Below are 26,421 nucleotides of genomic sequence, written 5' to 3'. Positions count from 1 at the left end.
GTGATCGTAAAAAGCTCTTGAGTACTATACAAAATGAAACTACTCAATGACTGAACTGAGATTTGTTACAGGGGATCTGATGCAAGATAGATATTGAAAACCGTAGGGATCTCAACGTTCATATAGTTTGAGTCGTATTATGAAGTATTTTAGCGAAAGGAATTTGCAAAAAATGATATTACAGTATTTTTCCCCTTTGAAGACAGTGCCTTATTAACTAGGATGCCTGACTTTGCGGATTCAGTTTTTGACATTTCCAACATAGTTTTTCAAACGTCGAAGAACTTGATATCTAAGTCTTATGATCATATTAGAAACATCTGGATTGATACTACACCACCTCCTGCGCCAGTTCACCACTCAGCGATTCGTACATCCATCAACCAGTTCTCACGCCTAGATCTAAAAACAGTATTTCTTGCTACTGTGTTAGGAGGTATAGGGACTTATCGGTACTTAAGACATTCGAAAACCCAGCGCAGGGCACGGCTCCTCTCAAATGGAAGGCGATTTGAAGCAGTTCTAATTGTTGGACCCCCTACCTCCGTAGTTGTTCAAAAGCTTGTCAACGATCTCAATAGAAGGGGTTATATTGTATATGTTACAGTGACAAATGAGGCAGAGGTCAAAGCTATCGAGAGTGAACGCGATGCAGATATAAAGCCTCTGCTTTTGAATTTCGATTCTCCCTTGACCATTAGAACCAGTTTATTGCGGCTGGCTTCTATTCTTGAGACCCCTGAGCTTGCTCATACAGGAGATGACTCTGAATCATATTTTCTTCATTTCAAGGGCGCTTTGATTATCTCAGATTATTTCAAATATCCGAAGTACTCAAAGCTTGCTGAAATCGAGCCCCGCGATTTCAATGCAATGATTCAGAATCAGTTCTTGAAGATCAATGCCCTTCTCCAAAACGGATTGATATCAGCTTTACAAGAAAGTAACATCAGAAGAAATGAAATCGAGAAATTTAACGGTGTGAACATTTCGGAATGCCCTTCCAAACTGATATTCGTTAACTTTTTCCCCATATCCACTAAGGAGAAAAGACGGCTGTTTTTGGACTTTACATTGGACATCAACAACTTGTTGTTTGAATATACTTATAAAGAGAACCGCAAGAATTATTTCGGTATACCATATATCCTACCTAACAAGAACCCTGATTACATCAATATCACAAAGCTTCAAGTTAATTTTCATCAAGATGAGGAGTCTAGGTTGTTATCCAGCGGCATCGACATGCTAAAGTTGCGCAGTATGTTCACAGGTACCAGGAACAAAAAAATCACTTCCAGAAAGTTTCATCATCAAGTGTTTGACCTTTTGAATACAAACTCTTTGAAGAAAACATACACCATCAATACTTAAAAACTCGAGGCTCAGACTCAAACTTGACTGAAACAGCATATCGTTTCTCAGATAATTATTTTGCATCTGGTAATAGAAGGATCCTCCACAGTACCTGCTGTGAAGTCGGAAATTGTGAGAAGGCCTTTTCGATCCAAGACATAAAGCTTGTATCCATCTTTATCGAATCTCAAAGAGGCCGCTTCTTTCACTTGGTATGAGTTGCTGACATCAGTGACTACAACCAACCTTTTGCTGTCAGTGTCATCAATTCTTGATGTTGACATAACGTAGACAGCTCCAGAGCGATCAAGGTATGCAACTGAATCCCCTCGAGGTGACACGCAACACTTATGAATCGTGTTTCCGACCTCCTCAACTTTTGCAAGAAGTTTCGGATGTGCAATACCTTCAGGACCAGATATAGATGTAATATTAGTATCAATGATTATTGGCACTGAATTGTACGAGACAGAAGTTAATGTCATCAGTCTATTATCAGGGAAGAAGCTTAAATCGGTTATTCCTTCACTCTCCAGAGAAGTATCCAGTTTTCTTTGAGATTTCATCACCATCACTGGTCTTGAGGGATCTTTGATACTAATGATCATGAATCTGGATTCCAATGCGGTCGCAACAGTCAAGTATCTGCAATTTGGAGAAAACTTCAAAATGGACACGGGATCCCTATATGGAAGTGTGAAAGGGAAACACTGAATTTGTAAGGTTCTTAGCCCCGCAGATGTAGCGGGATATAATGATCCCACGTTGGTATCCAGGTGTCCAGCTGCATATGATTTTTCACCTTCGTTGAAACTAGAGATATGCGACTTTATTTCCAGAAGTTCAAGCTTTAGGAGAATAATGAATGCTTGCTCGAATCCAGTAAACTTGTCTTTACCTGTTACACCCAAGCTAGCATACTTTCCATCAGAAGAGACATCTATGCATCTAACAGGAAACCGACATTGGTACGTATATAGCGGCCTTCCTTTAGATTGTAGGTCAAAAAAGCGAACAAACCCACGTGTTCCCGAAATGATCAGGATGTCTTTTGTTATCTTGCAAAATAAGTGCTCCCAATTGGCTAAGGATTCCAGGGAATCTTTAGCATTCTCACCGAAGTTGGAGTTCATTATAATCTCGTTAGTACTAACTTTCTTTAGGGCACTGAATGTTTCTCCGTAATCCCCATTTATGTTTCCACAACATAGTAACAAGGGAGGCTTTTCTGGATGGTTGACTGATAAATGATAAACCTCCCATTTTTTTTCGCTCAAGAGCACCAATTTGTCGAGCTGTGGAGAGAAATCTGTATTGATGAATAGCTTTGTTTTAAATGGGAAATTAGAGTGATGAGTGTGGTGTTGATAAAGTTTGCGATAAAGAGGAAAATTCTTAGCATATAAGAACTCTTTGTTCACATCCTTAAGGCTGTCATTAGTGTGATCTTCCTTATCTCCTACAAAACCGGAGAGCGATTTTGAGGAGTAAGAGTTTTGAGCGTGTGGACGACTGTTTTGTGTTTGATGTGAATGTGTAGTGACCATAGCTGTATCTTGAGCTTGTAACCCTAGATGAGAGTGTTTTTTGATCCAATCATGATTTGTTTGTGATGTTGATGGTAAATCACTTATGGTCTTTGGTTGGTCGTCCACTGCTTGAAAGCTATGCCTTATCAATGGTTCCTCTATTTCACTGAGAACCTCATTAAATGCTGATAGAAGAGTTTTATGGGATTCGTTGTTATTATCATCAGAATCAGCATTTACGTCTCCCTTGATCTGCACCCCATAATCAGTATCAGACCTAACCTGCAAAATATAATCAATAACGGACTTCAACGGAGCACACTGTTTTAGTTTTTTTGATTCTGGATTTCCGCAAGTGGGGCATCCGAAACTGGATTCTTCACTTATAAGTTCTGCTTCTAGCTTTTCGGAGATCAGGCAGCCACAGGTGAGAATGATAGGATCATTGGAAAGCGCTAAAATGACTTGAGGAGGTGATCTTGAGTTGTCAATACGAGAGGGTATCCTTAAAAGCTGTTCAATGTCGTCGATAATTGACTCCACTGATGCTTTTTTCATATTGTGCCCTAATCTCAAAACATCAAGCTTCATCAAATTTGTGTATCTGTGTAAGGATGTAGTCGTAACAGTTCTGCTTCTCAAATAAATTTGTCGCCGACTTATGCTCGAGGTTAGCAAAAATGTCACAATTTTGCGGATATAGTCTTCAAATTGAACTCAATGATCCTTCGGCTACCATTCTGAATGGAACGATAACCGACATTCAGGACAAAGATTTGGTGTTATCTAATGTAACTTACTCGAATGGATCTGAGCATCGGGATAAAGACATGCTTATAAAAGGATCTGACATAAAAGACTTGAAGGTTTTGGCTTTACCTCCTAAAAAGAAGAAAGAAAAGAAGAAGTACAAGCAAGACAAAGAGAATGAAAATGGTGGTACCAGATCTGGAACCCCGACTTCGACAGGAAAACCGAAGAATAAAAAAGAAAAACAGAAAGTCTCTCAAGATCCTGACTTGCCATATAACTACCAATCGAACGAGATTGGTTGGCAGCACGAGAATCCAGGGAGGTTGAAGGAAATGGAAGTTTTTGATTTTGCTTCTAATCTCCGAAAATTCGATAAGCAATCTGTTTTCAAAGAATTGTCCAAGCTAGATAAAGTGGATCCGGCCAATAGACTTGTCGGCCATAATAGAACTAACGAAAAAGTGAACTATGACAATACAGAGATGGTACTGGATAAAAAGCAAAAAGACGAATGGGATAATATTGTTTCCACCTCAGCTCAGACAAACCCAATCTCTGGCTCCCGAGAAAATGAGAGTAGAACGTACAGTGGCAACTCAGAGATTGTTCATCAGCGCAAAAGTGTCACACCAGTTCTGGGGTCAAGCATCAAATTGTTTTCAAAGGACAGAGAACCTATCCCAACATGCTCTCCGATACAACTGGCCGATGTTCTTCAACTCAGTGCCGACAATTTTGGGCTGACGGATCGTGAATTGACCTCTGATACAGGCAAAAGTCTAGCAGAGTTGATTATCAAAGAAATAACGGGCGACTTCAGGTTATCAAAAATGAACCATAATCTACCACCCTTGATGCTGATACTTGCAGGCAATAATATAACTGGGGCTCGAGCGCTTGCTGCTGGAAGACAATTATTCAATCACGGAATAAGAGTATTGATTTATGTTTTACACGATTTTGAGCATTCCGAAGATGAAATCCTTCCACTAGTGAAGGAGAATCTGGAGATTTTAACGAACATCGGAGCAAAGCGAGTCAGCGACACCAGGGAACTGAATTCTGTACTGGAAAAGCTAGATTCTCCATTGGAGCTGATAATAGACGGGCTTCAGGGTTACGATACGAACTTGAGTGATTTACTTGAACCAGAACTAGATCGCTCAAAACAGATAGTTGATTGGTGTAACAAATGCGGCGTCTCCATATTGTCTTTAGACATCCCATCAGGATTAGATGCTTCTTCGGGTACAGCAGACTTTGACTCATACATCCTCTGCAACTACTTGGTCTCCGTTGGAATACCTTTGAGCTCCATTTTAAGTCTTTACCGATTCGGCTACTTCCAAAAAGAGGAGTTGAAACATTTCCTTGTCGATTGCGGGATTCCTAAGAGGGTCTTTACTCTTAAGTCGAATCTCAGGAAGTTGGACAGAAACTGGTTTACAACAGACTGGTATGCTAGCCTAGAAGTTGAATGAAGGGAAACTCATGTAAATAACTTTTTATCATGGAGTGCAAATGATCCAAATTTGAATCTATGTGTTTAATATAGATAGTTGACTTTTCATGTTAATTAATCTGGGCGAAAAAATAAAGTACAACACATTTGTGATACTAAAACCATATTTATTTGTACCCTTACAGCGTGAATTATTTAACTAGTGCATCTGACTTTGAGAACCACTTCAAGAATCCTTTGACGCCTATCTAACAGGACTCTGAAAAGAAGCGAAAAGATAACTAAAATTAGGTCTTTCAATGAGTTCTAAGATCACCTACTCTCTTGAAGAGCTCCTGAGCTTTCAGTCGAAAGGCGTCATTTTTCGAGATACTACACTTCCTGACAAAGAATTTTGGAGGTTCAATGCAAAACTCATATCCAAACTCAATGTTGGACTGAATCGGGGAAACCAAAAAGGTCACAATAATGTAAAAAAGAAAACTCCCTATAAACCTCTTACTGAGGAAAACTCTGAGGAAGAAGTTCCGGAATGGCTGAATGAGACAGATTTCCAAGTGGATAGCACTTTCGTTGGCTACAGTAGTATTGGCTCGCATACTTATGAAGACTTCGAACGGGAAAAAAGAAAGTATCACATGAAAAATGGCTATTATGATAAGCTTAAACACGACGAGAACGTGAAGACAAACCCAGCGGATGAAGATCACGCCTTGAGGGAGGAGAAAATAGCGTCCTCATCTGCAGAAGATAGCCAATTCGATAAGGAGCTAGAGCTAAAGGACCATCTTAATCGGCAATTTTTTGACAACCTACTCAAAAGCAACCTAAAGTCAAAACAGGACATCTCCCAAGCTTTGCCACAGCCAACTATACAGGCAAGAACACCAGAAACGTCTAAGTTTGAGCGATTATTTCATTCTAATAATAGTTTGGAGTTGCCTAGTCAAGCTCCACAATCAAATTTCGCACCGCCACACTCTTCTCAAACCTATGCTCCACAATATGAGAGGCCCCATAACACCTCTGCCCCACCTTCTGTGCCACCTTATGGAGCAATGCTGCCTCCTGGTTTACCGATAGGCCACCAGCAGAGTCAAAGATTTCCAGGTGCGCCCCTTGATTTCAATCCAGCAGGTCTGCCGCCGCCTCCGCCTGAGTTATTGAAACTCATTCAAGAAGGCAAAATGCCTCCTTTACCAGGAATGATTTCTGGAGTGACAGGTTCCAACCCTCAGATCCCTCCACAATTTCCTGCATTGTCTAATTTTCCAGGGGCTCCCCAACATCCGTCGATGCCACCCCCACCAGAATTCAGCTTTCCAGTGGGTGCTCAGAATTTCGTGAATTTCAACGACCCCCGTGTTAATTTGGGGAACTTGCCTAGGCCCCCACCTCCCCCTGGTTTGATGCAGTTTCCTCAGTTTCCCCAGCAAAATGATTATCCCCCTGGCAATCGTGGGCCATCTACCTAACCAAAGATGAAAGTTATTGTACTACAGTGTCCATGGATATGGCGAGACGTTTGATAACCCATGATATCTATTTGTAATTTAGTAAGTGCCCATCCTAGACAAACTAGGTGAATGATTTAGTATTCGTGTGCCAGATGTGTATCCGGGCTGTGCAAACTTTCATAGTTTTAAGGTTACAAAAATTGAAAATTAATCAACGACGCTAGTATATCGCGTACATCGAACCTAATTAGCCAATTGAAGCTTTTTTACACCCTCTCATTTTTGATAGGTATACGCAGACAAACTAGTCTTGAGTTAGGGTTGTTATTGTTTGAGCGCTAAAGCTTCAATTGGGAATCGAGCGAATTTTATCATCGAAAACGTTGATATTTTTTTAGGTCTCTTTCATCGATTGACTATGGACTCTAAACTTGCTGCTTTTCAAACGAGCGACACGAAGAAGCTCTATGGTCTCACGGATCGTTTTTTCAAAGATGGAGTTTTCAACTGCTATCTAACTTCACAGCAGTTTAATCTGCTTGATCTGATCTTACACAGGTTCAAGGATGCAAAAGCCCGGATCAAACTATGGGACGCTTTTATCAACAACAATCTTTTTCTAGAATTTGAGCAGGGACCTAGCCTAGCAGACAAAGAAGTGGAGGAAATGTCTTCCACCGGGGCAGAGGAAATATATTTGAAACAAGGAACCAAGTCTACGAGGAATCTCTGCGCTACAATACGATATCTACTATACGAAAAGGCTGTGGATTACTATTTCGGCGACGAAAAGATGCAAGATACAAGGTTTGCTGCCTTTGATATCTTGGAAGAGAGCGACGACGAGGACAACTTTGAGGATGCCGAGGAGAAACCACTATTTTCCCAAACCTCATCAAATAACGCTACAAGGAACGAAGAAGACGACTATGATGATGACGATGAGGACGATGAAAAGCAACAAGAGCCGAAAGACAGCCGAAATGGGTCCGAGAGCGACGTTGTCGAAGTTAACGATTCGACTGACAAAGACGCAACATTGAAGGTGAGTAGATATCGTGAGGTACCGGAAGAAGGGGAGCTTGAAGAAAATGAACAAGGCCAGCTCAAATTTGTGGTCAACGTGCAGCTCTTGCTTGCACGGCCCGAATTCCCATCCATCGCCGATTCCATTAGTTCGGCCGACGAAGCTATTGGTTCGATGGTGCATCCAATTTTGGGTACAGCATCTGCTATTGAATCGAATTTTGAAAGACAAAACGAGCTTAAACTTATCAAAAATTTCAACAAGGTGTACCACAGCTTTGAGAACGATCTCCCCAACATTGTGAAACGACGGAAGCTTGAGCGCAGCGACAAAGCCCTTGAGCTTAACGACACGAAAGATCATGGTAGCAGTGATAACGAAAATGGGGGAAACGACAACGAGGACTCTCAACACGTGAACAAGTTGATGGGGCTTGGCGGCGCTGCCAATCTATCGCTCAAAAACCTTCTTGCACGGATTGAAGAGAATCGCGATAAATTGAATCTCACAGATTTGGAACTCAAAAATTTGATCATGGACGTGCGGAAGAATCGCTCAAAATGGGCGAGCTACAACCGGATAGGCCAGGAAGAGCTTTACGAGGCCTGTGAAAAAGTTGTTTTGGAACTGAGGGGCTATACGGAGCACTCTATTGCATTCTTAAACCGAGTGTCTAAAAGAGAGGCACCAAATTACTACCAAATTATCAAGAAGCCTATGGACTTGAACACTGTGATGAAAAAACTGAAGAATTTTCAGTACAACAGCAAAGCCGAATTTGTTGACGATTTGATGCTGATCTGGAAGAACTGTCTGACTTACAATTCAGATCCCAACCACTTTCTAAGGGCAGATGCTATTGCCATGCAAAAAAAGACGCTGTCTCTGATACCACTCATTCCCGACATTGTGATCAGAGACCGAGCGGAGGTGGAAAAAGAGGCAGCTGCAGCTGCACAACAAAATGAAGCCGAGGACGCACAGGAGAAACCCGGTTTCATTTCAAGCAGAGGTGTTGGCGGATCATCCACGAGCGCAAAAAAGGCTAAGAAAAGCAGAAAAGGATTACAAGAGGCTGACCATACCGAACCCCCTACGGCTTCCGACTCGCCTATTGGTGATAGCACTGGGAAGAAAGACGCAAATACCTCGGCTGCTGACCAAACGGCAGAGCAGAACGAAAACGAATTTAGCCAGCCTCAGGGTGCCAGTAATCCGTCAATCGAGCCATCAAATGCTTCGACACCACCTGTTTCTGCAGCAAGTGAAGAAAAGACAGGAGACAGGGAAGGAACAGCGAATCCCGAAGAAGATGATAACGAAGATGATGCAACAGCTATGATGGAAGACAGACAGGCACAGGAGCAACAGAATGACAGAAACGAGGACGACGATAACGAAGACCTGGAAATGTCCACCTGGAGAACTCTTACTTCCAACACGCGGTATAAATTATGCCAGCAGAGATCCAATTTGTTCAAGGGTGGAAAAATCCAACCGAACGAAGAAGCTTTACTAAGAGACCCCCTTCAAATATCCAACTTCAGCAACTATCTTGACGACTCCTCCAAAGTTGTACTCCACAGAAATCGGCAGTGTTTTGACGAAAATGATGATCCCTATCTGATTGAGTACGACATTTGCGGAGGTATTCCATCTTTGAAGTATAAAGGGCCTGACTATGATGCTATAGAGAACGATATTTTTTCAGATATGATGAAACAAGGCAAGTCGTTGGATCAGCTCCCAGAGTCGCCGTTTTCCATCAAGATGAAGGGCAGCAACTCAGTGATCTACAAAAACATTGCTTTGATGCAGGATATCAGAAAAGTGTGTTTTAAGATCAACATTGTTCGGCAGATGCAAACATCGCAATTCATACACCAGTCTCAGTACCATGCTCCTGATATAGAGCGAATTAAACCTGAAGACATTGACCCACTGTCGAAGTTGCCTACGAGAGACCAGCTTGTGCCCCAGGTTGCTTACGCCGCGCTCGAGCGGTCTGTGAGCACCATTCTCATGGCCAACGGTTTTGAGACCACAAACCCTACTTGCGTGACAACAGTCACTCAACTCGCGGAGCAGTATTTTGGTAATCTCGTCAAGTCGCTCAAAATGAACATGGAATCCAACTCCATCAACAAACTTCCCTTGAAAAGCAAGAGGCCGATGAGTTTGAAAGATATTCTTCTCATTTCACTTCAGGAAAATGGTATCGAAAAGCCTGACGTCTTGTATTCTCATTACAAGGAGCATTTGACCAAGCAGAATAAGAAACTGACTGACCTCAAATACAAGCTTGAAGGGTTCCTCAGAGACTTACTGCGACCAGGAATCCAAGAGATAACCGAAAACCAGTTTACCGACGATTCGGAACAATTTCTTAATGGTGATTTCTCCAACGAGATTGGGGAAGACTTCTTCGGCTTCAAGGAGCTCGGACTTGATAAAGAGTTTAATCTACTTACATCCACCATTCCTCTCCATTTGCTTCACTCCAAGCTGTCGAACCAACTCAGCCATCTCGACTCTAAATCGAAAAAAGCTAAGTACGAAGATTTCCAGGAGGTCCAATTCCCCAAGTTGCGCAAGCGGGACTTGGCGTCGCAAATTGGTCTTTTAAGACCTTTCTACGAGGACCTGTTGTCCAAGTCAAGAGCAGCCTATGCTAAACAGCTGAAGAAACACAGACAATCATTGGGATTTACTGATCCAGAGGGTTTGCCTGCTGCTTCCAATGGCACCCCGAAAGCCCCAGAAAGCGGTTCTGCTCCAAATGGAGGCGAGTCGTCATCCACTTTCGTGGAAATTGAGGATCCTGAGGATTTGGTGATTTTGGAGGACGATGACTTGCCATTGAAACAGCGCAACCATCGTCCGAAGGTTCCTCCGAACGGAAGAATTACACAGGTAAAGCGTAAGCTTATCAACAACGCATTTTTCCTGGAAGCTCAAGATTTAAGGGAGCAACAGCCACAAATCACCATAGCAGATCCGCAAACAAGCACAACTGAGAACGCTGAGACCAAGGTAGGTAACCCAGAAATCGCCAAAACCACCGAGGAGATCCCTGACGTCCAGCCAGCTGCTTAGCATTATGCAACCATATATGTTTCGTTTAGGAGTTGTCTTAATATACAATGTACCATACTGAAGCACTAGAAATGTATATCCTCTCCTCTGAAATATTGAACGATCAAGTAAATGTTCAAAAAGCCTATCGTTCCCCAGGTGAGAAATGCCAGTACGTTTGTTATAGCCGAATTCGAGAAGTCCTTGAAGGCTTCACCCTTGCGTGCAGGTATCAATAGAGAAGTTTCAGTTGGCGTATCGTTCTCTAGATCTTGTGGCTGCTGCACTTGCACCTTCACCTTCATGATATTCTTGTTGCTGGTGAAGTACAACAAGGGAGCTGATACAAAGGGTAGGATCAGGGACAATATAACCTGCGACAGATTGAGTATGGTTGCAATGCCTTCTCTGCCCATGAATAAGGCCATTGCCATACAGGGCACGATTGCAATTGACCTCGTAACAATTCTCCTATAAAATGGGTTGAGCTTCCATTCAAGACATCCTTCTGCAACAAGTGCACCCGACATGGTGCAGATGATCCCTGCCGCAATGGAGGAGAAGAGCATGGCAATTGCAAAAATAAGTCCTGCTGTTTTTGAAACGTAATGGCTCAGCAGCTCATAAATGCTAATTAAGTCAGCATCCATGGCCTCGGGTTTATTAAAAAGAGCTGCCGCCGAGACGATTAGTATTGCAGAATTGATGAAGACGGCCACGATGCACAGAGAACAGACCAACTCGGCGTAAGAATAATTTAAGCAGTAATCTATAGCTGCAAGCGACGGTCTATAGGTGTCTTCATTGGCGTCCTGTACAACGCTTTGCACCTGCAAGGGGCCTGCATCTTTTTGATTTGAGGTGTCAAACTCTCTGAGTCTTGGCTTCACGAGACTTGACCCAAGGTACAAGGAGTGCGGCATCACGGTAGCACCAATTATTCCCAGTGCCAGGTATATTGACTCCTTAGAAGTGAAAAGCTGTTTCGACGGAAGAAATCCTTCGAGTAGTTCGCGTTTGTTTGGGATTTCCACCTTGTTCATTAGAACTATGAAGCACGCAAATGCTGCGAGGACCAAAAAGGACACAAAGAACTCAAATTTGCGGATTTCCTTGAGAGAGCCGTCCGGATTGTACGCTAATAATATCACCAGAACATCAAAGATGGTCAGGAGCACGCCGACTTTCAGCTCAATCCCAAACAAAATGTACAGCGCAATAGCGGTGCCCACAATTTCAGCTAAATCTGTGAATATAATTGCTAGCTCAGCCAGAACATAAACCGTTATATTGAGCCAGCGTGGGAGATGTTTGCGGCAGTTCTGTGCTAAATCAAGTCCTGTCACCGTACCCAGCTTGATACACAGACATTGAAGGATAATGGCAAAAATGTTGGACAGAAAGATAATGAACAGGTGAATATAGCCGAACTGAGCTCCGGCGTTGGTTGAAGTACTGTAATTTCCAGGATCTATGTATGCACATGTAATCAGTAGACCAGGCCCAATGAAGCTGATGAGTTTTCTCCAGTCTACCATTGTAGATATGCAATTGAGTGATACGCTCGGTTCTTAAATAGTGCGACAAAGTGGGCCAGGTAGACCTGTGGTGCGGAAATATATGAAGAAGGCAGAAATTAAAGGTGCTCATCTAAACGTCGATCGACGCGATGTCCATTGCGTCTGCTGAAAATTTACTTTTGAAGGGTAAAAAAAACAAAGATCAGATTTGGATTATAAGGCTTCTCAGGGTGCTCGCAGTTCAATATCATCAATGCACTTATAGCTGCGATACAACATGAACGAAAAACCAAAAACAGAAGAATCGAAGTCTCCACTACTGAGCTCGGGGTCTCACATCAAACCTTTGATACCCGAGACTGTGCTAGACGTCACTTCGCAACGTCTCTCGATTGTGTCTTTGTTTTTTCTCATTCAGGGATGGAAAATATACGATCTTTACCTGATCAAGAATGAATTCCTGAGAGAGGCTTTACATAGCTCGCTGTCGGTGAACCTCCTTCCTCCGGAATGGAATTTTATTTTCAAGTACATGTTTTTGGATGGTTTGGTTGTGTGGGCGAACTCCGTTTTGAGAATCCCCAAATTGGCATTGAAACCATATGCATCAGTGCTTCTGATTCTGGTTCTTTATACTATCACAATTCTGCTGACAACCAATCTGAACTTTTCTTTCCTTCCTCTTTTCACTGGACTTATTCATAAGCTCCACCCAGAAAAAGAGTTAGCGATTGCTGAGGGGCTTGTTAGCCCTCAGGACCTTTTTGACCCGTCTTCTCACTTCAAAGGCAAAAAAATGATTAGATTTTTGCCAGATTCCTCCATCAAGCTCAACCCTTTCAACCAAAATTTCTGTTTGCAGCACTCGCATCATAGTAAAGTGAAAGTGCCTGTCAAATATAATTCCTCGAGTGAATTGGACTTTTTACGTGAATTGGACTTTTTACAGATTGTCCATACAGACTTTGATAACAACAAATATACACTGAACTACACGAGAAAAGAGCTGAAGAAATTTTTGTCCGCAGATTATTCACATGTTCAGGGCTGGGATATCAACTATATTGATGAACGAGTCTCCTACTTGGAATTGGAATTTGATAAGCCAGGATATTATATGGTTCGACAGGCACAGGATGTGAAACATAAAAACATTCGCAGTTATAGGTCTGACCTGGTAATTCCAAGGTGTCCGAATGCCCGTTTCGAAGATCTGGAGCAGCTTAAAAATGTGTGTGTCGATGATGAACTTGATCAGCTATCGATAGTGGTCACTGGAGTTCCTCCTTTGACATTAGTGTACGAGGAGGAGGTTAATGGGGAATTATCTCATCTTCCAAACTCAATCATCGTTCCTGAAGATAAAGGCTTTCACTCTCCTTTATTGTCCAAGGATTATTACACCGGAATAAGTAATATGAAATCCCTAGACTTACAATCGAATGATCTGAAAGACTTATCTTGGGCAAAGTCTCATGTTATAACTGTTCCATTGGCTAGTCGGAAAATTGAAAAAGCAGGTGACTTTATATACACCATTGGCAAGGTTATTGACGGTTTCGGAAACGTTGTTGAATACTCGCCAAAGCCAAGTGATGTCTATCATTTCTACAGAGTGAAGTCGCATCCTTTGCCATTGATCAATTTTGTTGAATCTAGACCAAACACCCCAATTTTGATCGGAGAAGAGAAGTATTTAGAGCTGAAGGCCAGCCATGTTATGAACCCATCAGCAGAAGGCCCATATGTTGCTGACATCAAATTTATCCCTGCAGATGGTGATCTAGGAAAATCTAGGACCACGACCCACGTGTTTGATTTCAAGAAGCCTGCAAAATTCCTCGCTAAAGAGCCTGGAACTTATGTACTTGAATCGGTCACTTCCAAATTCTGTTCCTGCAAAATAGGCACATCAACTATCAATGTGGTGCAAGCCAATCTTCCTCGTATGCATGTTTCCGCAACGCCCATAGTGGATAACTGTGTTGGAACCACTGGATTTAAGTTCGCATTTGATTTTATTGGCACAGGTCCGTTTGAGGTAGCATACAAAGTTTCTAGACTAGATCCAAAGAATGAGAAACGAGTTCTGTCAACCAAGGATGCCAAAGTACTACGTTCGGAGACGTCGACTTTTGAATTCGATTACAAACCGCCTACAGAAGGCAGCTATGCGATCGAATTCGTGGCTCTTAGTGATGCATATTACAAACGAAAGGTCACCTTTACTCATCAGGAACATCGCTACGTCACTTACTTTGAGCAGAGACCCAGAGCTTACTTTTCTGAAAACAACAAGGTTACTAGATTAAATGTCTGCCATGCCGAGAAGGCATCTATTGACCTACACTTGGATGGAAAACCCCCATATCAAATTGCTTACGATCTCATTTATCCAGATTATAGAGTCGAAAAATTTGAGATTTCTGACATTTATGATCATCAATTCAAAATTGAGACCGGCCGCTTGCATCTTGGGGGAGAGTACAAGCTGCTGCTAAGAAATGTTACAGATGCATCAAATTGTGGTATGGAGTTCAAAGGTCAAGAAGTCCATATCAACGTCCGCAAAAGCTCGCCCCAGTTGAGTTTCTCTCAGTCAGAATCATACAAATTTGTGCAGGGTAAAACTCTGCTAGTGCCTTTGAAGGCTGACTTCAGTCAAAAGACCAATCTGAAGTACCGTTTCACGTCTCTGGATGGTTCCATTAAGCAGGAAGAAGTACTCTACGACTTCAATCCAGCTGATGGCTTTCCTATTAAAAAGGAGGGTATTTACGAGCTCTTGCAATATTCCGTTGACCAGTGCCCTGGCGTGGTGACGGAGAGCCATCAAGTTCACGCCACGTATCTTCCTAAACCAAAGTTAAAAATAGTTGAGACAGATGATTTGACTCTGCTGTCGAAGAACAGCTATCGAAAATCGACTCTTTGCCAGCTATCCCCTGTATCCATAGAGCTCCAGGCGATCGGCGAGGCACCATTCATCATTGAATATTCTATCAAACATCCAAGTGGAACCATGGAGCAGAAGACGGAACAAATATCCAACAAGTATTTCTCCATCCAACTGAAGACCAGCGAAAGTGGCGATTATGAGTATGCCATCAAAGCTGTATATGATTCGATATACACGAACGATATATTGGACAGTCTTGTGAGGTCTGGCGATTATCGTTTTGAGGAGATCCAAGTTAAACAGAGTATCTCTTCATTGCCTACAGCCCGTTTTGTCGAGAACAAAAAAGTTTATCAAACGTGTGTTTCGTCTCTAGGTAACTTGGAACTCCTCGAAGAAATTCCAATCCGTCTAACAGGACGACCACCATTTGATGTGAAACTTGGAATTTATAACGAGCAGGATGGATTGAAAACTCTCAAGCTCAACAAGATAGAAACCGAAAAAATTGACCTTCTGAATCTCTACGAGCACTTGAGAATCGGAGCTTACCAGGTTTCCATCCTTGAGGTGACAGACTCAAATGGCTGCTTTAGCAACGACTTTGACAAGGAGTCTGTCAGCATCCAAGTCTACGATGTTCCTAAAATCCGGCATTTGACAGACGACGTCATACATCCTGAGGAACAAAGTCTAAAAAGGTCTGAAGAAATATCATCTTATTGTGTGGGCGATCACATCAATTACATGCTAACGGGTCTTCCTCCATTTACTGTCTACTACGACTTCAACGGAAAAAGACAGAAAGTGAAGGTGAATTCCAATTATTTCAAGCGAAGAGCTTCAAGTGAAGGTGATTTGTCGATTCTCGCGCTGTCAGACTCATCATCAAAGAATTGTGTGGTCAACTTCACTTCGAGTGACGACAAGAGCAATAGTAGGCCAGACTTGAAAGCTAGGATTTACGATCTGCCATCTGTTGAAATAACCCAGGGTGATTCCATAGAGGAAGACATTCAAGAGGGTGACAATGTGGAGATTATATTCAGATTCAGTGGAACGCCGCCATTCAAGCTCACATATATCCGTACCGATCTTGCCGAACCAAACCGTATTGTGGAAACTGAAGTGGTGGATAATATTATGGAGCATGAATATAGAATATGGGCTCGCTTAGAAGGAATTTACGAAGCTATTGAAGTCCAGGATGCTTACTGCGTGGCCAGAAATCATAAATAATTTTATTTGTATAATATGTATTACGAATTGTTATCAGATTCATTAGAGTGACTTTGCAATTGCCGTTGTTGTTATCTATATACATAATGGATTAGAAACGAGCTCGGTTCATTTCTTCTTCTTGTACAGGCTTCTATTTACCCTCATACGGCCCCTAGTTTTCCGATTACTTAGCTCAGGCAACCTAGCACGTAGATTCGGGCGACGCTCATCAGTACTATCGTTATCACTGAAGCTCGTGTTAGAAAATTGGAAGCGAGCTTTATTGTAATCCTTTAAAGCCGGTGATTCCTTTGTAGCAGATGCTAAATCTTCCAAAGCGTTCCCAAGCATTTGGAAACCTTCGTCCATGTCAAGATAGAGGATTGTTTGTCGTTTTTTCGTTGGCGGTCTTAAAGGTATGGTGAGCGGTTTGTAACCTTGAAAAAAGGTGTCTAAAAGGACATCTTCAGGGTTCAGGGCGTCGGTGCTAGGCACTTTTGCTAAAGAGCTAAATCCCTTTCTGATCTTCTGCTTGGATTGTGGGACAACTTTCCCTTGATCATGTACTTCCGCATTGTTAACAGTCTCTCCGGCCTCCACTTGTTTCTGCTTTTGCTGTTCAATAACGCTGATTTTTTTCTTGTTTGATTCACGGTTAGGGTTTGAGGCAGATGACTGATATCTGTAAAAAGAGGTCGTTTTGAACAAATTTGCTCCTATCCTGCCCGAAGGCCTAAGAGAGTTGGCTACTAGTTTCTGCATTTTCACGCTATGCTTGATTTGATAGATAATGCTTGCGTTGCGGGCAACTATGCTGAGATGCAAAACAAATTGCTATTGACTTTAGTCTGAATATTAAATTTACTAATTTCTTTTAATCGCCTCCGCTCCGGGTAAAAAACTCGAATCTTCTTCTGATTCAAAATTAGGTGAGAACGGTTTATTTGTACTCCAATAATGTATAATACATTACACATCGATGTCTTTCACCGAATGATTCTTGAATCTTCGCGTAGCACGGTCAGTACTTCTGATGAGCAACCTATTTCCGATAACATCAAATGTGATCGAAGACTCCTGAGCTTCGAGCTGTAGCCTAAATTTCGTATTTCGCTTGCTTATCACTCTCAATCCGCCGATTCTCTCTTTCAAAGTGAACTCGGGCTTTACCGTACTGATATCGTTCTTCCAATTTGCCTGTCGTGGTACCACCATCACAAAGTTGTGTTGGGATTCCCAAAGGACAATTCCTTTCGTGCCTGTATTATTTATGCAACGGCTTTGAATAACTTCAAGTTCTGATCCAATTAATTCGCTGCTCGAAAGCTTGCTCACCATCGTGGGTATGTGGTTGGTCGTACCCAAAATCTCTAACATGTAGCCTTTCCAGAGCTTATTCAGTTCAATATAGTCCTCATATCGGATCAGATTCTTGCAAATCCTGAGCTCCGTGATGTCATTCAGATTATTCAGTAAATTAGGATCCTTCTTTAGTTTCAACCGTAGTTGGCGAGTAAGTCTATCTTGGAGCTTAAGATTGTCTGTAATGAACGATTTGAACTCATTCTTAGTCTTCGTTGGCGAGAATCTATTTTGTCTCCCTGGTAGTTGAATTGCAGTCATAATGGATTTGTGATGCTTCGCTCCATGTGTCCCTTCAGTGGCCTTCAAGGACAAATAGTTCTTTTGACTTCCTGTTAGAGAGTATCGAGACTCCAGGAGCTTTGATATCTCCCCGTCATCGTGGAATTTTGAGGACCTAGACAAAAGGAGATGCTCAACAGTGTGCTTTCTGTCCATGAAAAGAATAGCTTTTTTTTTTAATTTTTTGTTTATGATCCGAATAGGACGAACCTTAGCATCGAGACCCCTGAGCAGGTGTCGAAGGTTATACTCTCGTACTCCTTTTGATGAAAACCTAGACTTTTTCCCCGGTGGGCCACCCTTAGAACCAGAAGATCCAGCACGAAACAATTGCGATCCTTTCGATTTTTCGGACATCCCAATTATCAAGGATGAGAGTGATGTGCTTTCATCAGGCCTCACGACACCCAGTGACTCATTCTCGAGTGATACAAATATGTCTATGAGTTCGGAATCTGTGATGCAGGAACCTGTCACCATGACTACAGAAGATTTCATGAAGAAACTTAATATAACCCGTTCAGATCAATCTTTTTATGAGCAAAAACTCAAGCGGTTTAGCTTATTCTTGCGTACCGATACTCACAGCCGTCAATATAATACAAGACTGCAAGACATTGCAACAATTAGAAGTCCGTTAACTATAATCAGCGAGTTCAACAATCCAAGACTCAATCTTGCCATAGAGAAATACGTTTACGACCAGATGCCAGATCCCTTGGGTAATGCAAGGTCACGAAGACTGGTTTTGTATAAGAACTCTCCTTGCGTGGTCATCGGCAAAAATCAAAATCCTTTCAGAGAAGTGAACTTTAGAGAAGCCACTATTCATGGAATCCCAATACTGAGGAGGTTCAGCGGTGGAGGAACTGTGGTTCATGATCTCGGAAATTTCAATTTCTCTTACATGAGTAGCAAACAATCATTCAACAGAGTTGAGTTTACAAGTGCACTGAACCATGAAATTAATCAGCTCGTCGGTCTCGATATTGGCTACGATGTACCTAAATTTCCGCTCACGACAAATGACCGGGGAGACGTTGTCAGCAGCAACACCTTAAAGAAGGTCAGTGGCTCTGCCTACCAGGTTTCTAGAGGTAAATCACTGCACCATGGAACAATGCTCCTCAAGTCGGATCTTAAGAGGCTTTCTGCTTTGTTGAAGCTGACCGAGAAGCGAAAAGCTTCTATCCAGGACAGAAGCACTAACTCGATTCCTAGCCCGGTGGAAAATTTGGGAATGTGCGATACACTGTTCCAATTTTGCGCTGTAGAGGCGTTCAAAAGATTGCATCCTACCGACGGGATTGAGGACATGGTGTACGACAACCTTCTTGTCCAGGGAGACAGCCACATTCTCAAACTCAACGAGGTTAATGATCTTCCTGAAGAGGTTTTGGAAATACAACACGAACTCTCTACATGGGAATGGACCATTGGAAAAACTCCGAAATTTAAGCTGATCGTCGATGATGACGAGTTCCAATATCAGATGACTGTGGAAAAAGGCCTAATTACCGAGATTGATTCCGCGGAACCAGCGTTGGAAGCACTGATCGGGCTTCCGTTCAGTAGTGAAAAGATATACCATGTCCTGGCAGAACCTTTGCGAAGCCATGTTACGTGGCATGTCGACTCAAACACAAACTATGCGCAGTTAGGGATCTCATGATTAAATTAGCATTGATAAAAAATTTACCCCTGGCACCATTTTGGGCGCTAGATCTAGAGATTCTATAGATAGATTTAATTATAAGGTTTCGAGCGCACATTTCTAACAGTTACTTTTCTGGTCATTGCAAAGCAAGCATACAAGCATATGCAACATGAAGAGTATATCTGCATTTTCCATGGTGATTGCGATCACCAGCGCCTATGCCGCAAATGCTGAATCGATATATGAATTATCACCAAGCTTCAAAGAGTTCATTAGTAAAAGACAAGTCAAACGTTCGTGGGACGAGAGTGAGACAAGTAATTCAAAATCCGTTTTTGACTACAATAACGACAAAGTTTATGGCGTGAATTTAGGAGGCTGGATGGTGACAGAGCCGTACATAACACCGACTCTTTATTGGGATGCTTCCACCGACGGAACCGAAGCGACAGTGCCAGTTGATGAGTATCACTACTGTAAGCAGCTGGGTACCGAGGAGTGTCATACCAGGCTGAAAAAACATTGGGATAGCTGGATCGTAGAAAGTGATTTTGAGAAGATCAAGAAATATGGCTTCAACACAGTCAGATTTCCAATTGGATATTGGGCCTTCGCCCACTTGAGCTCGGATCCCTACTGTTTTGGGCAGGAAGAATATTTGGACAAGGCAATTCAGTGGTGTAGAAAATATGGCTTGTTCCTTTGGATTGATCTGCATGGGGTTCCTGGCTCCCAAAATGGGTTCGACAACTCGGGATTAAGAGACCACGTGGATTGGCAAAAGCATCCGCTATATGTTGATCTTTCGCTTGAGATCTTGCATTACATAATGGCCAAATATGGCGGAGAAGAATACGAGGATGTTATTTCAGCTATCCAAGTACTGAATGAGCCATTAGGATCGAGACTGAATATTAACAAACTGGAGGAATTTTATGTCAACAGCTACACACAGATGAGATATTTAAAGAGCGACACTTACATTGCGTACCATGACGCATTCATGGCTCCGGAATTCTGGGACTCCAGACTTACCGGAAAGGTGAGCCATACCTCTAATATTACATTATACCCTCACACGGGTAATTTGACTGGACATACTAACACATCCACCTATCAGGGGAATTATTATAACATTATTATAGATCACCACAGATACGAGGTGTTTGATGTTGGTCAGCTGTCACAGTCGATCGACGAGCACATCGCCTCATTGAAAGGTTTCACATCTGCAATCCTCAAAGAAGACAAACCAAAGCTGGTTGGTGAATGGGCGGCTGCCATTACCGATTGTGCATTCTGGCTAAACGGTGTTGGAAGAGGTGCCCGGTATGATGGAACCTTCCAATCTACTAAAAAACTAGGTAACTGCGCGTATGCAAACGATTTCGGTGAATGGACCAAGGAACGCAGAAAAGAGGTTAGAAAACTAATTGAGGCTCAATTGGATCTATACAACCAAACGAGCGGCTTCATTTTCTGGTGTTACAAGACTGAGGATGCCATCGAATGGGATCTTGAAAAATTAGTCGAATATGATCTTTTTCCTCAACCACTAGCAGACAGGAAATATGCCTCTGTTCTGTCTAGCGACGCGGCTATCGTGAGTTCTCCCCTGAAAAATATATCCAAGATTGAAATCATTGTACTTATACTAACTGCATGTGCACTAGGACTAGAATTACTGTAATGTCGACTTGTTATTCTTTTACTATATGGACAATATAAGTCTCTTAACGAATGTACACCTTTCTACTATCAAACTCTAAATTATGGTTCTGAATCTAGTGTTAGCGAAATAAGGTGTATGACTGCTCTAGGCACAGTATGAAAACGGGGCAATACATGACTGAATTGCGTGGAATTTCTGGCGTGCTATTGTTCAGGCAAAACGCCAAACAAAGCTTCCATAGCCTCCACAACAATTCCAATCCATACTGATCCGCCAAACATTATGCCTACAAAAAAAAATTTGTTCAGCATTTCCTTTAACCGTTTCGACGCGCCGACGACTCTCAGACGATCTATCTAATCACAAACAAGTAACTAAATAAATAAATTCAAAGGAAAATCTTCATTGATGAGTGCGTTGAACGCAATGAACTTAGGAGCCGGCTCCGAAATAGCCATTGACGTGGACGAGGCGGATATGTCAATTCTGGACGAGAATCTCAAATCGACAGATGAGCTGACCGCAACGCTATCTGCGAAGCTTCATAGGGTTTCAACAAGCAGCGCTCTCGCAATTAAGTCAATCAACCCGCTGATGGTCAAAATCAACCGTCTCAAAGTGCAGCAGAGAAACTTCCAAAATGTATTCAAGTTGGTGGAGAATATTCGGGACTACGCAGAGGAGATCAGCAGTTTAGACAAATCAATGAGCACCTTTAGTGGACTCAACTCCGTCTCACAAATAACCAGCTTCTGCAATATTGTTGACAAATATCAGCGAATCCAGCATGAATTGGAATCCAGGAACTTGAATGACTTTGAAGGTTTACGCAAAGGACTTGACTCGTCTCTACGAGATGCCGATGTAACTCTTAAATTCGAGTTTATCAATAAGCTCAAAACATTAAGCAAGAGGCTCAAAAGCAATGGTAATAAATACGGAAAGGAAGAGGACGATATAATAGTGCAGCTCAAGCTGATGTATGATTTTATGAAACGCAGCCGTGCAAAGAATATGTTAGATACCCTGATCAAGGAAAGAGCAGACTATAACCTTTCAACTCTTCGTGCGCTTAACTTAGACCTCCCTACGCTTGTCAAAGATCAAACTTACTACTACGATGGAGACAAAAACCAAAGGTACTTTGTCAACTATTCCAAGACGCTGCAGAGTCTTCTCTATGGAGAGCCGCATTTTCTTTCCAAGTTCTTCGATGATTTCAATGACATCAATCAGCTTCTTTTTGAGATTTTCTCGCCTTCTCTGGAAAACTTTGTCAATCAGTTCAACAATTTCTCAAGCTTTGTTGAAATTCACCAGTCAAGCTACAGCTCCATGTATTTTGAAATTGATCACGGTCTGTCATTGATTCTAAGCGCTTTCAGAAGACTCAACCTGATAATTCCGCGCCAAATATCAGAGCTAGAGCCTGAGTCTCTTACCCACTGCCAGTCGGTTTTCCCAGGCTCCTTCAAGTATATTGACCAGCGTTATTCTGACATGGTGGTCGGTGACAATGTGAACGAAACGTTGAACAACACATTCATGTCTCTCATTTCAAGAATCAGTAAGATGTGCCAGTTCCAAGAATATCAGCTGAAAATAATCTCAACCATGAAGAACGGCAGCTGGTTACCTGCATCAAAACCTCCTGGATTCCAAGAGGTTAGGATGGGCTCTAACGATCCTGCTTTCCTGTTGAGTGTTTTTTATGGCGATCTGATCGAATACAACTTCTTCCAGCTTGAACGGAAGTATAAGCCGAAAATGAGCGAGGAAGACCTTGGAGTTTTCCTGCTATTTAATTTGGATGGGCTACAAAATTTGCTGGATAACAGTGGGGGACTGAAGCAGGTTCTTGGGCACACGGGGCTGCAGCGGGTAGATAGAATGAAGAAAAAAGCAATGGAGAAGGCCACAGCGGAATGGACAAAAATGACTACCAAGTTGATGCAGGCATCTACCAGACAAGGAGACACGTTCAACCTCACTTCAAAAGAACTAGGGAAACTGATTGACGAGTTCAACAAGAATTTCGAAGAGAACTTCAAGAAGATGCAGCACAAGAAACTTCCTGCATTTTTCAAAAAGCAGCTGAATCAGGACATTAACAAGATGCTTGTTCCGGCTTACAGAGTTTTCTACACCAATTTTACCTCCAATGGCTCCTCTAAGAGCGTGGCGAAGCATTTCAAATATGATATTAATGGTTTGCAGAAGAAAATAGCTGACCTAGGTTAATCTTCGATAACTTCCTCATTTTTCCTCAGTGTATGAGAGCTTAATGTTTTTGAATTTGTAACACCATCCTCGTTCGATGCTGCCAGCACCGAAAGGATGGGTTCCACTCCAAAGCTCAGTTGTCTTTCCACATGTCCGTAGTCAAGACGACATTCTTGAGCTCCCGCCTGAGCATACTGCGCTTTCCATTCGACAGTTTTATTCTGGAGGCCTGCTCTTCTCGAATTGCGAATGTTATGCGGGAGGTTCGGGACCACAGATCCCTCTGAGGCTTCTGTCATGTTGAAAGGATGCCATCTTGCGTCCGGAACTGTTTCGAAGGCGGTATTATTTGACATTGACGAGCCCAACATCGCCGTGATATCGACAGAGCTGCCATTTTCCGGTGGCAGCTTGAAAATAGAGCTTGCATTTTCTTCCAAGAGGTTATTCGTTGACTCGTGGCTCAAAAGCGGTTTTCTGGTTGCCGGATCCTCAGAGACCAGAGACCCGGTCAATGAGTTTAGCGACGACCTTGTAGAGAAGTGTCCTGGAGAGTTCATGAGCGGTTCGGAGTTTGACTCGTTGGTCTCGTGACTCGGGTCATCCTCACGCTTGGGAGAGACTGGGTGCTCGGGAACACTTGCCAGACTTGGTTGAGAAGCAAAGTTTGGCCGGTTCGGTTGTTTGTCCTCGTCACTGAAGGCTTGGGAAAGCGCATCGTCCATGCCATGAGAGGCATTAGTCACGTTTATGAAGGAATTGCCCGGAATTAGAGACGAGCTAATTAGCCTGGATTTTGACCGGCACTGGGAAACCAGTGGAGGCGATCTGGATCTCATATCGTCCCTGCTCTGAGAGGTAGAACGAGATCTAATTGGAACTACCTTTAGTTTGAAATTGCCTCCCAAATCGCTGCCCTCCATATCCGGGTCGTCTCTGATCCTATCAAATCTCGATCTCCGTTCATCCACGTAGTACGAAGAACGGTTGGACGAAGAGGTGTCTGGAGTTATTTGTGATTCTCCCTCTTCGCAGCTCTGTTTCTCTCTGATCGCCTCGTCGTACGACGGAGGCATATCTTTGGTTGTTTCCTCGAAATTTGGAGGCGGATCTTCGAAATCCAGGCCGTTTGCGCTGAAGCTGGAATTCTTGAGCAGCTGTGGCGACTGCAGAAGCGGCAAACTGTTGCGCAGATCTGCACTGCTGGATTGGGGTGTCATAATTGGCGAAAAAGGCTTGGCCTGTGGAGACTGCAATACAAACGGTGTGCGTCCGTCCGGCTTGTATAGGTTAGAGTCCGTGTTAATCCGTTCTCTAGACGAGAGCAGCATGTCAATAGAGTCTCTGCTTTGAGGAATTCCCTCCATTTGCTCAGAATAGGAAGGTAGCAGTGTGTTTGCGTGCGCACAGAGCGGAGACAGCAGGTGAATGGGCGAGTCGATGGAAAGCTCGAAATGCTTGCGCTTCTTAGGATCCTCTGGCGTTGGGGCGGATCTCGAGATTCGAATACAGATCTTGATCCAGTGGTGGGACTGGATATCTTCGAAAGAGGTGTCTGGGTGCAGCTTGTATCTGTCTCCGAGTTTTTCCGGCACGTAGACATGGAACTCGAGTTCTCTAGCAGAGATTTCATCTTCGCCGAGTGAAAGCAAATTGTCCTGCTCATTGCTGGCTTTGTGCTCCAATAGCAAGAATTTCTTTGGTGGCTCTGTGCGGTGGACTCGTTTGTTCTTGCAGTAGTATTCTAGGTGTTCTGTAAAATACACCTTGATCCGGTGGACTTTGATTTTGTCCAGCGGACTCAGCTTAAATGAGATTGGCAAATACGAGTTCAACAACACCTGTTTCGACGAAACAACTATCTCGTAGTTCAGCTGGTCTTCCCAATCTCTGTTGATCACGATCGGTTCGTTCTCCTCAATGGAGTCCTGAGATGGGGTGCGCACTATATTCACCGGTTTTTTTGTCGACAAACTTGACTTGAACGTCCCGCTGCGCTCTAGGAATGCCTCAAGCTGGTAATAAACCGAGCCAAACGTGACATCAATGGTTTCTGCCGCAGAGGCCGGGATCGGATGTTCAAAAGCGTAGATGTAGTCTCCTGGCACAAACAGTTTTGTGTCATCAACGCTGGCGTTCGACTTTGCTGGAGTTAGGTCGATATCTTGCTGTGACAACTGAGCGAATAATCCAGGCCGTGGCGAGCTAGGCCGCTTTCCCTTAAGCACCATTGCGAGCGGCGAAGGCGACTTCACAGGCATCATGTCTGTGAACATGTCTATTGCGCTGGTAACGGGGGACAGACCGTTGTCGAGACTAAAATTCGATGGCTCGCAGTCGGCATTGCTCTTTGGAACAAACAGATCAGCGTTGTTCCGGCTCGTCTCCGTAACCTCGTATGTGTTTGTATGGTGAAAGAAAGGCCATGTGTGCTGGATGAGAGTGGTTTGCTCAACGTGCTCGACTCTCTTGGGAGGTATTCCTTCCGGCCAGTCTGTTCGGGACGTACCGGTAAGTTTCAGCGAAATGGATTTTATTTTGACTGGTCTGAGAACGCGCACAAACAGGCACCCGCGAAGAATCGTGGGAGGTCTCCCTTTCGTCTCCTCTTCTGTGAACCCCTCCAAAAAGAGGTTTTCCTCTGCCTGGATGAGATACAGCTTAACGGAACCACTCTCTGCACTAGGCTGTGGTGGAAGCTTGATGATAGTCTCGTTGGAAAGCCCCTCCACAGGAAATAGCGGGGTCCGTAGAAGGTCTGCCATGAAATTTCTGATTGTCTCGTTGTTAACTAAAATGCTTGGTGTGCAATACCAGAACTATTGAATACCGGCCATTCAGAGGCAAAAAATATGGGTTTGGGTTGGAGCTGGTTTTTTGTGCTGCCAAAGGATGAGGAGTTCACGCTACTGACAGTGGGGTGCGA

The 26,421-nt window shown here is 43.1% G+C and overlaps 13 protein-coding genes across 13 annotated transcripts; 8 read left to right on the top strand and 5 right to left on the bottom strand.

The window, feature by feature from the left end:
* Nucleotides 1-89: 89 nt before the first annotated feature.
* Nucleotides 90-3,302, bottom strand: OGAPODRAFT_94956 (uncharacterized protein). The gene has a single exon (XM_018357660.1). It carries the CDS (start codon nt 2,901-2,903, stop codon nt 1,422-1,424), a length of 1,482 nt encoding a protein of 493 aa, XP_018210083.1. The 5' UTR covers nt 2,904-3,302; the 3' UTR covers nt 90-1,421.
* Nucleotides 90-3,302, top strand: OGAPODRAFT_16930 (uncharacterized protein). Its single transcript, XM_018354762.1, has one exon. It carries the CDS (start codon nt 223-225, stop codon nt 1,372-1,374), a length of 1,152 nt encoding a protein of 383 aa, XP_018210082.1. The 5' UTR covers nt 90-222; the 3' UTR covers nt 1,375-3,302.
* Nucleotides 3,303-3,554: 252 nt separating this feature from the next.
* OGAPODRAFT_94955 (uncharacterized protein) lies at nt 3,555-5,205 on the top strand. The gene has a single exon (XM_018357659.1). It carries the CDS (start codon nt 3,566-3,568, stop codon nt 5,117-5,119), a length of 1,554 nt encoding a protein of 517 aa, XP_018210081.1. The 5' UTR covers nt 3,555-3,565; the 3' UTR covers nt 5,120-5,205.
* Nucleotides 5,206-5,399: 194 nt separating this feature from the next.
* On the top strand, nt 5,400-6,575 carry OGAPODRAFT_9383 (uncharacterized protein; the record flags this gene model as incomplete). Its single annotated transcript, XM_018357418.1, has 1 exon — nt 5,400-6,575. One exon carries the CDS (start codon nt 5,400-5,402, stop codon nt 6,573-6,575), a length of 1,176 nt encoding a protein of 391 aa, XP_018210080.1.
* Nucleotides 6,576-6,975: 400 nt separating this feature from the next.
* On the top strand, nt 6,976-12,238 carry OGAPODRAFT_77314 (uncharacterized protein; the record flags this gene model as incomplete). The annotated part of the gene is made up of 1 exon (XM_018356313.1): nt 6,976-12,238. The coding sequence occupies one exon, from the start codon at nt 6,976-6,978 to the stop codon at nt 10,678-10,680; it is 3,705 nt and encodes a 1,234-aa protein (XP_018210079.1). The 3' UTR covers nt 10,681-12,238.
* Nucleotides 9,144-12,238, bottom strand: OGAPODRAFT_94953 (uncharacterized protein). The gene has a single exon (XM_018357658.1). It carries the CDS (start codon nt 12,195-12,197, stop codon nt 10,746-10,748), a length of 1,452 nt encoding a protein of 483 aa, XP_018210078.1. The 5' UTR covers nt 12,198-12,238; the 3' UTR covers nt 9,144-10,745.
* Nucleotides 12,239-12,404: 166 nt separating this feature from the next.
* Nucleotides 12,405-16,337, top strand: OGAPODRAFT_77312 (uncharacterized protein). The gene has a single exon (XM_018356312.1). It carries the CDS (start codon nt 12,457-12,459, stop codon nt 16,315-16,317), a length of 3,861 nt encoding a protein of 1,286 aa, XP_018210077.1. The 5' UTR covers nt 12,405-12,456; the 3' UTR covers nt 16,318-16,337.
* A 25-nt stretch (nt 16,338-16,362) lies between these two features.
* OGAPODRAFT_16924 (uncharacterized protein) lies at nt 16,363-17,070 on the bottom strand. Its single transcript, XM_018354761.1, has one exon. The coding sequence runs from the start codon at nt 17,059-17,061 to the stop codon at nt 16,426-16,428; it is 636 nt and encodes a 211-aa protein (XP_018210076.1). The 5' UTR covers nt 17,062-17,070; the 3' UTR covers nt 16,363-16,425.
* Nucleotides 17,071-17,268: 198 nt separating this feature from the next.
* Nucleotides 17,269-18,099, bottom strand: OGAPODRAFT_94950 (uncharacterized protein; the record flags this gene model as incomplete). The annotated part of the gene is made up of 1 exon (XM_018357657.1): nt 17,269-18,099. The coding sequence occupies one exon, from the start codon at nt 18,097-18,099 to the stop codon at nt 17,269-17,271; it is 831 nt and encodes a 276-aa protein (XP_018210075.1).
* A 63-nt stretch (nt 18,100-18,162) lies between these two features.
* OGAPODRAFT_16923 (uncharacterized protein) lies at nt 18,163-19,644 on the top strand. The gene has a single exon (XM_018354760.1). It carries the CDS (start codon nt 18,650-18,652, stop codon nt 19,613-19,615), a length of 966 nt encoding a protein of 321 aa, XP_018210074.1. The 5' UTR covers nt 18,163-18,649; the 3' UTR covers nt 19,616-19,644.
* A 125-nt stretch (nt 19,645-19,769) lies between these two features.
* OGAPODRAFT_77308 (uncharacterized protein) lies at nt 19,770-21,290 on the top strand (the record flags this gene model as incomplete). The annotated part of the gene is made up of 1 exon (XM_018356311.1): nt 19,770-21,290. One exon carries the CDS (start codon nt 19,770-19,772, stop codon nt 21,288-21,290), a length of 1,521 nt encoding a protein of 506 aa, XP_018210073.1.
* A 408-nt stretch (nt 21,291-21,698) lies between these two features.
* Nucleotides 21,699-26,399, top strand: OGAPODRAFT_77307 (uncharacterized protein; the record flags this gene model as incomplete). Its single annotated transcript, XM_018356310.1, has 1 exon — nt 21,699-26,399. One exon carries the CDS (start codon nt 21,699-21,701, stop codon nt 23,511-23,513), a length of 1,815 nt encoding a protein of 604 aa, XP_018210071.1. The 3' UTR covers nt 23,514-26,399.
* Nucleotides 23,748-26,399, bottom strand: OGAPODRAFT_77306 (uncharacterized protein; the record flags this gene model as incomplete). Its single annotated transcript, XM_018356309.1, has 2 exons — nt 23,850-26,399; nt 23,748-23,823 (listed from the first exon to the last, which is right to left on the bottom strand). Exons 1-2 carry the CDS (start codon nt 26,258-26,260, stop codon nt 23,748-23,750), a joined length of 2,487 nt encoding a protein of 828 aa, XP_018210072.1. The 5' UTR covers nt 26,261-26,399.
* Nucleotides 26,400-26,421: the final 22 nt, after the last annotated feature.

This window comes from Ogataea polymorpha, assembly GCF_001664045.1.
Source record: "Ogataea polymorpha strain NCYC 495 leu1.1 chromosome Unknown OGAPOscaffold_5, whole genome shotgun sequence".
Lineage (NCBI taxonomy): Eukaryota > Fungi > Ascomycota > Pichiomycetes > Pichiales > Pichiaceae > Ogataea > Ogataea polymorpha.
The sequence above is the reverse complement of the archived record's forward strand: the minus strand, read 5'-3'. Positions and strand labels throughout refer to the sequence as shown.